Below are 13,764 nucleotides of genomic sequence, written 5' to 3' on the forward strand. Positions count from 1 at the left end.
ATCCACAGGGAAATGCAGCCCACATATGGGGAAAGGTGCACGTGTCTCGCTTCGAGATGCGAGACGTGGTGGCGTTGTGAGTTCGCAAAAAGCCACATGCGGCAATCAGAATCGTCGCCAAGCTCCGATCATTCCGCAGTCAGCCGGAAGAATTCTACCACAGGGGCATGCCAATTTTATTGCTGCTATGAGACAAATGTCTGAACCGGTGTGGGGACTACGTGGAAAAATAGTGCAAGGTACGTAGAATAGCACGTTATATTTTTAATTACCTGTATGTACCTTATTTTGATAAATAAAAAATAGGGCCAAGGACATTCTGATTCACCCTCGTATTAGCTCGCAAGAAATTTATAAGCAACAGCAAACGCCGCTCGTTCCAACTTTGGAACATTCGACTTGGGCAAAGCGCCGTTATAGTTTGCTTTCCGGCACAGCTAAATTCCATTACGACTGCTTCGATTCGTTTCCAAGTCGTGCCTTTACACAGATATAAGCGACTCAGCTTAAAAGAAAACCCTCGCTAAATTTAGGAATCCTGTCGGAAGAAACTCAACTTGGTCCGATTGTTCGTTATTTATTTCTCACGTTTTTCCGGGTTTTGCGGGCGTCTGCTGCGTTCCCATGCCTGGACCCTACCTCGAACACTGCGTACTGCGAGCACGAAGAAGCACCAGTCATCGGACGCGAATGACCTTATCACACGGACCAGCTATCTAAAGAGAAAGGTGCACCCCGATTCACAAACGGAACTCTCATTTGTTCTTATCCCAACACACACTAACCAGCTAACTTTACAGTTGTTAACCTCGCTCGATCAGTGCAAAATATTCGTATTTTCGTTTTTAGACAGACGTTAGTGCCAAATGGAGTGCGCTTTTTGATATACTGCAACAGGAGTAGCAGTGCGAAGTTTCTTACACGATGGTCTAAAACAGCCGAGCACTGTATACATGGAGCACTGGAGCGACGCCGCGAACAACTGCTTGTACCTTTCGGGGAGCCCCGCTACGCACGAACACTTCCCTTCTTTAACCTCGTGATCGCTTGAAAGGCGTTTTGTCTTTGAAGACGTCTGATGCGGTTCGCTGGGCAGGCCGCACGTTTACACGCACGGCGCAACTATTTCCGCGTCTTCGTCACTGAAATTCTTGAGAGAGATTGAAATAATGTTATCGGCGATAAGGACCCTTTCGGATTCGACGAAACATCTCGATTCGACGCCAAAAACGAGAAACTTGAGCACAGCACCAAACGAAAGAGCCGCCGTGACCCTGGATGTCGCAGCCATCTTTGTGTTTATTTGGACAGTGTTGCCAGGACATGTGACGAGTGCTAGCGTTGGCAATAGTCTTGATTTCTTTTAAGCCGCAGGACACAGCTTCTCAAAGGATCCTGAAGAAGGTAAATATTGACATTTTGCACGAAACTCGAATGGCACATGAAATTGCGCGCTTGAGACCACCAGCATGCACGAGCTCAAGCGCGATATATTCCAATATGGAAACAACATTGGATTGAGTAGCTGGAAAGCGTAGCGATTCGTAAAGGAAACTTAACACAACGTTAGTTCGCTAATGGAACGTAGACTAAATAACTTTCAAAAGCTGTCGAACGCGAGATTTTCGGCTTCGATCAACTGCTGAGAAATAGAGTGCATTGGCAGTTACACCCCGCAAGAGGCAAGTTTTCTTCCTTCATTTCTCTCTGATTCACCCCTTGTTATTTGTCCAGGGATTTCAAAGTGTGAAACTGCTTACTACCGTATACACATTGCACCATTCTCATTCATTCAACATTTCACAACATTTTAACCATCTCACCTGCCCTTAACACGCCCCCTCCCCTCCACGCCCTCCTCCTAGGCCTAAATAACTCACGACGACAACACTGAACGACCCAGCGAAACGGTACGAGAACTCAAAAGGCGCCACAAAAGGAGCAAGAAACTGCTAACGCTAACAGGAAAGAGAGAGAGAGAGAGAAGAGGAAGTGAAAAAGACAGCGAAAGAGACAAGACCAAGTTTCGTCTTTTTCTTTTCTTTCTTTCTTTTCTCCTTTTTTCCAAAGGCCCGGACCCCCAAAAGTTGTTCACGCGCACCACTCCCAATAAAGGCGCCACCACGGACTGCTCGCCCGCGGGGAGGAACGAACATGCCTACTGACGCGTGAAACACGACCAGCCAGACCCAAAAGCAGTCGGGGTCTCTCCAGCTCACTGCGCATTTCCCTTCACTTCTTTAATTCGTTTCCAATCTCGACTATGCAAACTTTGTTTGCACTCAGCGCGCACACTTCTACCAGTGCTGCTGCTGCTGCCGCCGCCCTATTTTTGCCGTTCTCCCCGAACAGTGCGCGCACGCAAGATGCCCCCCACAGTCGTTCGTCGCCTTCCGTCAATTTGCGCTCTTGCGCGCCTTTTTTATTGTTTTTTCGCCGAGCAAGTCTGAGCTACGCAGCGTCCATGCCCCGGGGCGACTGTGGTTCGCAAGACCGGAAGTAACGACTCGTCCTAGCGGCGGGTTTTGTGTCCGCTTCAATGCGAAACTGCCGCAAAGCCGCATAGAAGCTCGCCCTAGTTTTTTTTATTTTCTTTATTATACTTTTTCTTTTTTGCTTCTTCTGTATTCCGTAGACTTGTTCACCAGGTTCGTTAGCCCGCAAACTTCCATCGTGCATTCGATCGCTTTCTCGCCAAAGTCAAACACCGCGCGAACAGCGGGCTTCCACGCGAGACGTCCCATTCGATCAAGAACTGCCTTACGCACACGTGCTGTAGTTAAAGCAAGGCGGCGCCGTTACCGGTAAACTTTTCAAGAGAACTCACGTTCGCTCAGATGGTGTGAGTTCTTCGATTGAGGCCTTGCGGTCAGTGGGAAACATCCACTTTTTCAGTTTGAAGGACACAGAGGTGAAGGAGAAAGAAGTTAACCCTGATTTAGATACAGCTACCCTACTGCTGGTAAAAAAAATCCCCCACTGTGGGTATGTGCCACGGCCACTCAGGACAAAAACAACAACTACTGGTAAAGAGGAATCAGTTACCAACATAACAAAACTTGGCTCGATAAAATGTACTAAAATTAAATAAAAGCGTTTCGCAAATATACTTGGTTTATGTGAAATATCTGAAGGATGGATGCGTTTCTGAGATACGTAAAGCGGTCGCATACATTCCTTCTCGTACGAGGTTCAGAAATAAGCAGAAAAAGTTCTGTACGTTCCTTGAATGCATTCTGTACAGCAATTACAAGAGCACGTATGGCGCTTCGGTAATGATCAAGACAGCTGTTTCAAATCGAAAAGGAAATGGGCGATAAGGACGGCGGAGACCATAAACACAGTATAGCACACAGTTAAAGAGAATGGATATTAGTGTTCCGCGCCAGTTAGACAGCTGGCATAAAAGCCTGTAAACCATTTCATATAAAGATTAGATATATGGCTAACACGCCATAGCAGCGACTTGTTCCGATAAAGAATGCGGTTCTATTGACTTTCTTACCAGCTGGGTAAACTGTACGTGTTTAGCAAACGCTTCTCATCCCCAGTGAAGGGTGGCGTCGGGTAGCCATCCGTATCCTTCCTTTCCATCTCCTCTCCACGGAGTATGCCCACAACGGTTAATATAGCCCATCTTGCAACATTTATGTTATGAAGCGGCCCACAGACTAGACTTTCAGGTAGCGGACAATTGCAGAAGTGTGGAATGAAAGCCGCATTTCGGAGCAGTACAGCAGTGAACTTTAAATGTGAAAGAAAGAAAAAAGGAAAGAAAGAAAGAAAGAAAGAAAGAAAGAATGAAAGAAAGAAAGAAAGAAAGGAAGAAAGAAAGAAGTAATGCCGAGAACTTTCACCACCACCCTCTCCCCGAACCGCAACGAAGGAAGACGTTGGTTTGTCGTAAGCTACGCCTCCCTTGAATACCATGTGCACTAAAAATGTTGAGTGAGCAATGGTTACTCTAATGCCAGTAGTCACTGTAGCGTAAAGTGAACAATCCCGTAAGGAAATTTCTCTTTAACATAAAAATAAAAAATTAACAGTTAGCTAGTCCCGTCAGGAAATAGCACATAAATTGAACCGACCGCTAAGATGTGTAACGCTTGAGAGGCTTGCAGAAAAGCCCGCCGCTCAGGGTACAAATAACCGCAAAGAAAGAGGACAAACACGGACTGACACGAAAGACAAGGCGGAGGAGGACGTCGAAAACGGAGGGCGCCGATTTGTTCTTTCGGCGCCTGCACCCGAAAGAAAGACGAACGTCATTGGTCGGGCACAAACCACGTGACCAACAAGAAGAAATATAAGGAGAGTTGTGAGGAAATGAGAGGGAGGGGAGGCAAAAGAAAAGCAACACGACGCCAAACTGTCGATCATGCCTTGCCAAACACCCTTAAAAGCCACCGATCCGTAGGTAATTCCCACTCATCAAGCAGTCAAACGTGCGATCGCCCTTCTAAGGAGAGACCGCCCGAAAAGCGTTGTCGCCGAGAAAAGAGTGACAAAAGTCATTCCGTGCATACAGTGTTCGGAAAGGCACCGTGAAAGAAAAGGAGAAGAAAAAAAAAAACGAGCGAAGGAGCCAAAAGAGCAAGCAACTGGAAAAGAAATCGCGCCGGCGAACAAGATGTGGCGACCCGAAGTGCAGCGAGCGCAACGAAGAAGCAAGCAAGCCACCGAGCGAATCGGCGGAGGTCGAGGAAGCGAAAGCAAACTCTCGCTGCCGCCGGCGCGCCGGAGGGAAGACGAAACTCAATTTTGCGCGAAACGCCCAGGGCCGACAACGGAACGAGAAGAAGAAGCGCAAGCCGATAAGCAGCAATCATCGTGCGGAGTAGCAGGGGGCGCCGAAGAGAAACAAGACCTCCCCCCCTCCCCCCGTGGGCACGTCGTAAGGCCACAGGCACACACACACACACGAGCGTATACGAGGAGGAGCGTTGAGAAAGGCACCCCAGGGGTGGCGTATTAAGCAAACACACGGTACGATGACTTCTACTACAAGGAGAAAAAGATGAGGAAGAAGAAGCAAGTAGGGAAACGACAAAAACAGGGGAAAGCGGAAAGGGAGTCATAATAAGAGCCTCCTGATTATTCCTCCCCGTCGAGTCGTCGAGTGCTCTGAGGAGCGACAAAAGCCTGAAGGGCACCGCTGGCTGCTTTTCTCGAGCCACGAGTGGGAGGTGTAGACGAAGAAGGGCGCGATGGGTGAAAGCGTTTACGGCGCCGCCTGGTACACACTAAGCAGGCTAAGAAAACGCGCATATAAAGCGACCGCGCGTATACAACAAACATCACGCCGACGGGAGCAAGGCTAGGAGCCGGCCCGCATCCCTCTTTGGCACATCCCACAAAAGGAGCGCGAGAAAGCGAAACGAAGAGGCCGTCATCATTTTATTTCCACCTCTCCTTACGTCCTTTTTTCCTCTCTCTCTCTCTCCCTCTCTATTTACCTGCTTTCTTTCTTTCTTTTTTTTTCCGACACAACCTCGGGGAAAGCAAGCGCCACGCGAGACAGACGCGGTTGCGACAACGAGGAAGCAGGGGGCGGCGTACACCGCTCATTACAGATCGGCGCAATACACACGTTACTCCTCCACCTGCGCGGTGCACAGAACGCAAGCAGTCGGGCGGGCAGGTCGGCCCGCCTAAGGGACCCGGAGAAATCGGATGATCGCACGCTCGGTTGACCAAAACATTTCTGACGACGCGCCGCGGATCTCGCGACAGCTCCCTCTAGTCCTCTTCCCATCTGACAACGGTTCCCTCTTACTCCACCGCCGCAGACAAACGCGGACCGCCGCGCCGTTCCGCAGGATTGCCGGGGGGCAGGCAAACCGCAGAAGAGGTTGCTTAATGCTGCGTTTATTACGCCTTGCCTGAAGCCACTTCCTACCCCACGGACCCTGTTATCTCCTTATCGCTTCCCTAACAAGAGGCCCTTGTCACGTGCCGCCGCGTTTACGATTCCCTGTGTGTGCGCGTGTGCCGCGCTGCCGGGCAGCCAGTTCGGTTTGTTTGACCCCGCCGCAAATGGGCTGACAGCAAACACGGTGGCGCTTCCTGCAACGCAAGGGCTGGCGGCGTCGCACCCGGAAGACGCGCGCGTCTTCCTTGTTGGCTCGTGCCCTCCCATGTCACCCCCTCGGGCCCACAAGTGAACTTAATAGCGAACGTGTTGAGAAGAGGAAATATTTACGAAAGTGATCAAAATGAAACGCTCAATAAGATCAGGTCAATCGTTCACCCGCTGCAGCGTAACCGGGCGAGCTCGAAGCTAATCCTCTGAGAATAGACACTCGTTCCAATTCGGTAACATTCAGGTGGCGTCTTGTTTTCTTCGTTCTATTTGTCACTTCAATCGAGTAATCAATAGACCGATCAATCAATCAATCAATCAATCAATCAATCAATCAATCAATCAATCAATCAATATTCCAATAGCGGGGGTTGAGATTTTGAGAGATGAAGACGGTCAAAAAGCCATCAAATGCGCTGGACGACGCCCTTAACAGCACACAGGGCACGAGCAAATACAGCTTTTAAGAAAAATCTGCTGGATATAAACGAGAACAGTGCAATAGTAATCAAAATCTCGATATCAAATAAGCAAAACACAGAATCAGTTTAGACGGATAAAGCGCACTTTGAAAACTCTGTTGTTAATTTTGAAATGATAGGTCGGTTATAAAAAGAGAAAATGAAGGTCACAGTTTCGGTTTTTGAATTTCGCGTTGAATCCCCAACTCCGGTACGTCACTGTGACGCCACGGATTTCAAGTTCTTTCTTTTTTACGCATTTATGCCGCTTCGGCTTTTATTGTCTTCCCGATATTCTCCATGTTCAATCTATGGCTCCTTTGGCGCACAGTGTAGTTTATTTTTACCGCAAAACAATTAATTAGCCCCTATACTCTATACTCGCGGACAACTTTCTGTGGCAATGAAGGGAAAGCTACGGAGGAAAAGCGCACACAAGTAAGAGCGCTTCTGAAAAGAGTTCTGTGTTTTCATCCACGTTAGTTTAAGCTGGGGAAGAGAAAACATAAACACCTTACAAGCAACAGTTAAATCAGATAAAACACACCACTGAATGTAAAAGTTTACTTATTTTGCGGCTTTTCCCTTCCGCGTCTGGGAAAACGCGAAACCGTCACACGTGAAGCTGCGTCGATTCAGCGTCTGTTCCGAGCAACCAAAAACGCTGTCAAATGCTGGCGGACTACTTGGCGCCATAACACATGTGTCGCAGACACGGGCCCGTGGCTTTCCCTTCATTGCCACAGAAAGTTGTCCGCGAATATAGAACACGCTGTCAAAATCCATGACGTCACGGAGAGTTGGTGCGGTAACTTCACGGCGGCGTCGCCACCCGCCTTTTGTTATTGCACTTTTTCTTGCTTACCAAGCATCTTATAGTGATAAGAGTGGTCTTTTTTTATATTGTAGAATGGTAATGTACTGATACAGAAGAAATCATACTCCTCTTTAGTATACCTCTGAGCAGCTGGCGCGCCGGCGGGAACAGTGCGTACTGTACACGGCTGCTAATCCTCGGATTTTCACGACGCATATTTTGCTGACGTCTATCCAGACGTGCACATCATAAGCAATGCTAAACGTATGCTCAGGTACTTACGACGTAACCTTTACAAAGTCCTGTCCACTTCAAAAGCTGTTAATCTACAGAACACTGATATGGTCTAAAGCTGAAGATACGTCTGCAATACGGTATCATTAGCAAAGATGTTAGGTGGGTAAGATTTATTTAGTAATAGTGATATATTATAAAAGAGAACAAAATGTTAGTGCTTCGTGTTACGGCTGGCGTCTAGCACCTCGTGCAGAAAGGACTTTCACGCACCATGCCTCGTCAAAATGAAGCGTGACTTCCTAATTCGCCATGGTCATCTCGAGTGTCTGCCGGTCTGGCGGAAGCCCCGCAGTGTTTACAGGGATCTTGTGTGTGTGTGTGTGTGTGTGTGTGTGTGTGTGTGTGTGTGTTTGCTTGTTTGTGTGTGTGTGTGTGCGTGCGTGCGTGCGTGCGTGCGTGCGTGCGTGCGTGCGTGCGTGTGTGTGTGTGTGTGTGTGCGACTTTAGAGGGACGCTTTCCTCGAACTGTCAAGCTCTACAGGGGAACTTCCGCGAACCAGCAACGCCCAGAAGAGAAGGATAACCGTCTGCGATTCCCGGACCTAGGGCTTGGCATAACCGGAAGCGGGACGCCCTCCTCCTTGTAGCAGGCTCGGTATAACCGGAGGAGGAGGGGCCCTCTTTCCACGAATCAGACTCTGTGCCGGTCACGTGACGTCAACGGAAGCAAGATCCCTCCCACGATTGTAGAGAGCCTATTTAAGGGGCTCCGAAATGTACTTTTTTAGATCACTTCATTCTCTTCTCAACATCTTTCATCAACCTTTGAATAAACTGTGCAAGTTTCGCAAAAGAAATCGTCACGCCCTTGCCCGGTCGCCATGGTCTACCGGATGCCTGCAGCCGGCCGACAACGCCACGCTACCCAATAGTAAGCGTCGGTCGAGCTTCGATAGGCAGGCGTCGCTACAACTCGGCAACAGTACGATACGCTACCCTGGAGTACGCAACACTCGGCAGGTATACAGCACACAAGGACAGCTCTATGAGAGCCTCTAACATTTTAGATCTGACGTATAAGTTTGAACGTGAATGTGCGCAACCACTAAGAAGTATCGCACTAAATTGAGATACGCAATCCCGCTTAATAAATCGTTACTATATATCAGTTATGCGCGTAAGGAAACGCACTAAGTGGTGCCAAAGCGGCACGTTTTGAAGAGCTGTCACTGACCGCGGTTAAATAAGGCGACATTCTCGCTAGGACGCATTCAGCCCTGTATGGTTCTTAGGAGGCGGTAAGTTTGTTGTGGTAAACGTACCATGCATACACGTCCTCTGTTCTCTCTTATATCCCAATGACGTGCGCTTCAGATTATAGCAGTACTTTGACATACAAACTGCCTGCAGACACACTCATAAAATGCTGCCGATTACAGAAAAAAAGAGAGAGAAAGAAAAGAAACTCACCGAAGAACGAGATCCGCTGAGAACACCACCGTTCCAGGGGGCGTTCAGGCCAGCGTCACACGCTGCCCAGCTGCCATTCGAAGCTCAGCAAGCGACGAACCCGATTGGAACAGAGAGTATCTACGGACAGTTAAGGAAATAAAAGAAAGAAAGCGCGAACAGAGGAATCACACTTGTCGGTAGTTCTTAGTCTGTATTTCAATCATTGAAGAAGCGGGATAACAAGACTTGTCGCGTTAAACAAACCATTCAGCATTGTTCTACGTCTCCACTGTGGCCACATGTTTACCTGGTCAACCACGAGTCCCCCACGTGTTTGCGACACGCTACGGCCGTATATCTGCGCAATCGGCAACTGACCCGCCTTATCACTGTCTGCAATAGAACGATAACGATTAAATTAAATTATGGGGTTTTACGTGCCAAAATCACTTTCTGATTACGAGGCACGCCGTAGTGGAGGGCTCCGGAAATTTCGACCAGCTGGGGTTCTTTAACGTGCACCTTAATCTAAGTACACGGGTGTTTTCGCATTTCGCCCCCATCGAAATGCGGCCGCTGTGGCCGGGATTCGATCCCGCGACCTTGTGCTCAGGAGCCCAACACCACAGCCACTGAGCAACCACGGCGGGTAACGGTAACGGTGTGTTAAAAGGTTCACCTATATAGAACTGCGCTACCACCCGTTGCCTCAACAGTCATGTTCTACCATCGCTTAGAGAGCGCGCGATAGTCGCACCTGCGTCGACGGTGAGTTGGCCAGGTGCGGACCGGCCACGGTAAGGGTAAAGTGGTAACGCTACGCAAAAACGTGGCATGAACACGGTGTTTCACCAGGCTCGATGAGTCGCAGGGGACGCCTACAGTTGGGGCGGCAATGCCGTACGCCGGTGGCGCACTTCTGCAAATATTTGGTCAGAGTGCAGCAAGAGTAGAACTGCAGCGCATATATCCAGACGAGGACGCAATAATGCACACGAAAGACGCGGACACGGCGCCATGTGCCTTCTTGCGCCCTCGTCTGTATCCGCTACAAGAGTATTCCAAGATGCTATGCCAACAAGCCCGCATTGCAACACTATATAGTTGAGCAGCATGGAGACCGCCATAAATGACAACGGTGACGTGCTCAACTCCGAACACCACCACTAAAGAAACCACGTGCGACAAGCTTCAAGTAAACAATGACCTCACTTGCGACGACGCTTTGCGTTGAAGTACGTTCCACCATTCTAATCTTGCTAAGGCGCGTTGGTTTGGTTTAGGTTGGGTACAACGCATGCATACGGCAAAGAATGCGTCTCACATGGTGTCGAACTTCCTCCTCTCGAAGTCGGAGATGGAGGCGGACGTGTTGGCGAGCGCCTGCTCCAAGTGCCGCTGGTGGATGCTAAGCGCCAGGGCGGTGCTGTCCCGCCGCGACCGGCGATGCTGCTGGCGTCTCGGGCCATGGCCGAGCAAGTTCTCGGAGAGCGCGCTCACCTGCGATAAACGCCAGCTATCAACGCGCGAAGTCCACAAAGCGCGCTAGGCGACCGCAATTGATTTGAACCGAGACCTGGGAAGCGCAATAGTTTGGACCACGGGTTTGGACTACTGCTACACCATAATGGCTGCACGAGGTTTTGTCTTGCAAATACAACCGGCAAAATCTCCATCTGAGTGCCACTTACCAAATGCGCCATTGAGTCTGAGTACACGGCAAGTGTAGAACTTAGCGAAGGAGAAAGCATATATGAAAGTGGTAAAAGGGAAAAAGCACAGCTCCTGCTACAATTAAAGGCTAACTTCAAAGAAATTTCATTTTGGCAAAATCGATTATCAATGAGTGGTACATAATATTGAAGCAATCTTTCCAAAGCTGTTAGGGCTGGTGATTGTCTAAGTTTTCTGTTAGCCGCCGCGTGCATTTAGTGGTTAGCGCATATCACGTAAGCTCGAGCCCGTCGCCTCCGGGATTTTAAAGCGGATAACTTTCTTTGGCTCTTCCCGTCGCTTTCGTGACGTGTCGGTGGTACGACGGTGGTCGTACTTGGGAGAGGGAAGGCGAGGAAACCAGTCGAGAGAAAGGGCGTGTGCTCTCGTGCAACGGAGTTGCGAAATGGGGAGGCGGGTCAAGGAAGGCAGGAAGGGCCGTCGTGCGTGAACTCTCGCGCAACTAGGTGGCGGGGAGGGAACGAGGGGTGGGGGGGGGGCACCGTCGCCCAGCCCACTGCTGCTCCACACCGGATTCTCGCCCACCAAGTATGAATGAATGAAATTTATTACTGCGACAGCAATTATATGGACACTCCAGGCGCATTTCCACCGTCGTCGGCGTCACCGTGATGTTGCGTGTACACTCCAATTGCGATAACACCGTCGCTGCGCACCGTATATTGTATGTGCCAGTGAAAGAGTGCGAGGGCGAGCCGACGGCGGCAGCTCAATCTCGCGCGCGCAAAGGAGGAAAGCAGGGAGGTAGCGTGCAGCTTCCCATCGCGCGCAAAGAACCAGGGGAGGGGAGGGGACGTTCTACTTCGGTGGCCGTTGCGTATGGCGCGGACGTGGGGGTCCTGAAAGCAATCTGCCATAGGGAAAGAGTGCGCCGAATGCTTATATTTTTGCGTGCACTGTGTTCTCGCCGCTTAGTTCGCGTTGAAGCGAGAGGCAGCACGAAGGTCAACCCACCCGCTGCTGCTGCCGCGCTTCCTCACTCCAGCGTTTTGAAAGCGAGTGTGCGCGGTCATCGCGGGAGATTTGTTCTTGTTTGCTTGTGCGCGCGTGACACCATGGTTGTTAATTTATTTAGTAAGCGAATGTTTACTACAAGTTTATTCGGCCGATAAAACTATTATCCTTACTTTGTATAGCTGTCTACTAATTTACTATCGCAATCGATGCTTCACCTCTCGGGCGAAACTGCAACTTTCTTGCATTTTTTTTTTCAGAAAGGGGAGGGGCCGAAGCTGTAGGGGTCTATGTTCTCCCGTCCAAGTAGACGCCCGTCACATACACTGCAGGCGCAGGCGTGCGTTCTGCCGAACGCTCACGGCGTTGACGCCGACATACTGAAGACAGCATGAAGTGGACGCGCTCGCTCTCCACGGCTGCCACGAAGGAATTCCGCGGGAAGGCGAGGGAAGTCGCCGAGTGAAAGGGCACGCGCTCTCGAGCAACCGAGTGGTGCTGCCGCTTGCTAAATCGTTTGTTCGGGCAATTTGCTTACATTGACAATCATCTCCGATGGTTTGTGCACATTTTCTTTCGGCACGGCCGTCCGCGCTGGTTCTGAACGTTCTTGGTCATGTGTACGCCACTTCAAGCGAACGGTAACGGTGGCTTTTTTAGAGCGCAGCTCTTTGGCGTCCGTTCCTGGGTTTCGCGTCGTCGTCGGCCTCGTAACCAGCTCCGCCCCCCTTTCATCCCCCCAGCGCTAGCAGCGACCGACTGATACCGCTGGATGCCGCTGACGCCGCTAGAGAGTCAAGATAACGTGACTGCATAGAACACCGTCGCCGCCATGCAGAAAGAGGAGGAAAGGGTCCTCCCCCCCCCCCTGTTCTTGTGTGGCGGATAGGGTGCTCTTCAGTTGCCGACGCGCCGGTTATTCGTTGTCCCTGAAACCAACTCCGCAGCTGGGGTTGACTCACTATCGGCGTCAGCGGCATCAGTCAGTCGCTGCTATCTCTTCCCTCCTCCCTTTATCGTGTTGTCCGCTTGCTGCGCGCGCTTCTGCCCCCATCGTTTGCCGCTGGGTGTACACGCCGCCCCCCTCCCCCCTCTTCCTGCGAGTCTCCGGTTGTCAAAGCGCCGGCTCGAACTTAATTCCTTTCTTCGCTCCTCTTCCAATGCAACCCCTGTGCGGTGGCAATCAGAGAGCCAGATCGGTGGCGGCGGATCTGTATATGTGCACCGCCCGAGCCGAAATTGCCGCTGCCGTTCGCCCTGTGCGGTGGCAATCAGAGAGCCAGATCGGTGGCGGCTTGACATAAAGACAAACAGCAATTTCCTAACACTTATGCGGGAGAACATCCCGTTCCTCTCGCTCGTAACGCGTCCCACGGCTGTGACAACCTCGCGAGGCACTTGTATAGATCTCGTCTTTGAGAATCAAGCATTGGTGTACCAAGTCGAACATATATCAGTATATTTCTCCGACCACAAAGCTTCCTTCATGACTGTCAAGAACTGTTAGTGGAGTCTTTGTTAAAGGAATACGTGTGAAAAATAAAAAAAAATTCTGTGATAGCGCATACATGTGTTGCTCGATTTCTTTGCCTCAATCTATCGAAAAGGTGAAACAGCTTATTTGCTGCGCTCAAATTTCGCATTAGGAAGTAACGTAATCGTCGGTAATTTTTTTTCTTTTTAAAGCGAAAGCTTTACCGGCCGCGAACTTGCGATTTCGCCGTGGCCGTGCTCCGAGGAGGCGCATGACGTCACACCGCGTTTCTCGTCGTTGCGTTCGCCTCCGCTCGCTTCGCCAGCTGCGTCGCATGCCTGATAACATGTCGGAGGATTGAAAAGGAGAGCTCGCGTGCGCCGCCACCTCAGTTGAGGCGGCAGTATGGACGGCGACAATTCTGATAAGCAGGAGGAGGCCCGGAATCGACATCGGAACGAGATGAAGAGGAAACGAATCGCCCAAGGAAACAGACGAATCGCGCGCCAAACGACTGGCTAAAAACACCGCAACATAGCTAGACAACCTGCCTA

General features: G+C 50.3%; 1 protein-coding gene across 1 annotated transcript in view; it reads right to left on the bottom strand.

Moving 5' to 3' along the window:
- Positions 1 to 13,764, bottom strand: part of LOC142572432 (peroxisomal ATPase PEX1-like) — a 96,188-nt gene that overhangs the window by 9,619 nt on the left and 72,805 nt on the right. The window contains exons 20-21 of the mRNA XM_075681535.1: positions 10,373 to 10,548; positions 9,067 to 9,186 (exon numbers count right to left, since the gene is read on the bottom strand). Of these exons, the coding sequence (XP_075537650.1) occupies positions 9,111 to 9,186; positions 10,373 to 10,548 (252 nt within the window). The 3' untranslated portion in view covers positions 9,067 to 9,110. The remainder of the gene's footprint in view (positions 1 to 9,066; positions 9,187 to 10,372; positions 10,549 to 13,764) is intronic.

The sequence above is a fragment of the Dermacentor variabilis genome, chromosome 2, assembly GCF_050947875.1.
Source record: "Dermacentor variabilis isolate Ectoservices chromosome 2, ASM5094787v1, whole genome shotgun sequence".
Taxonomy (NCBI): domain Eukaryota; kingdom Metazoa; phylum Arthropoda; class Arachnida; order Ixodida; family Ixodidae; genus Dermacentor; species Dermacentor variabilis.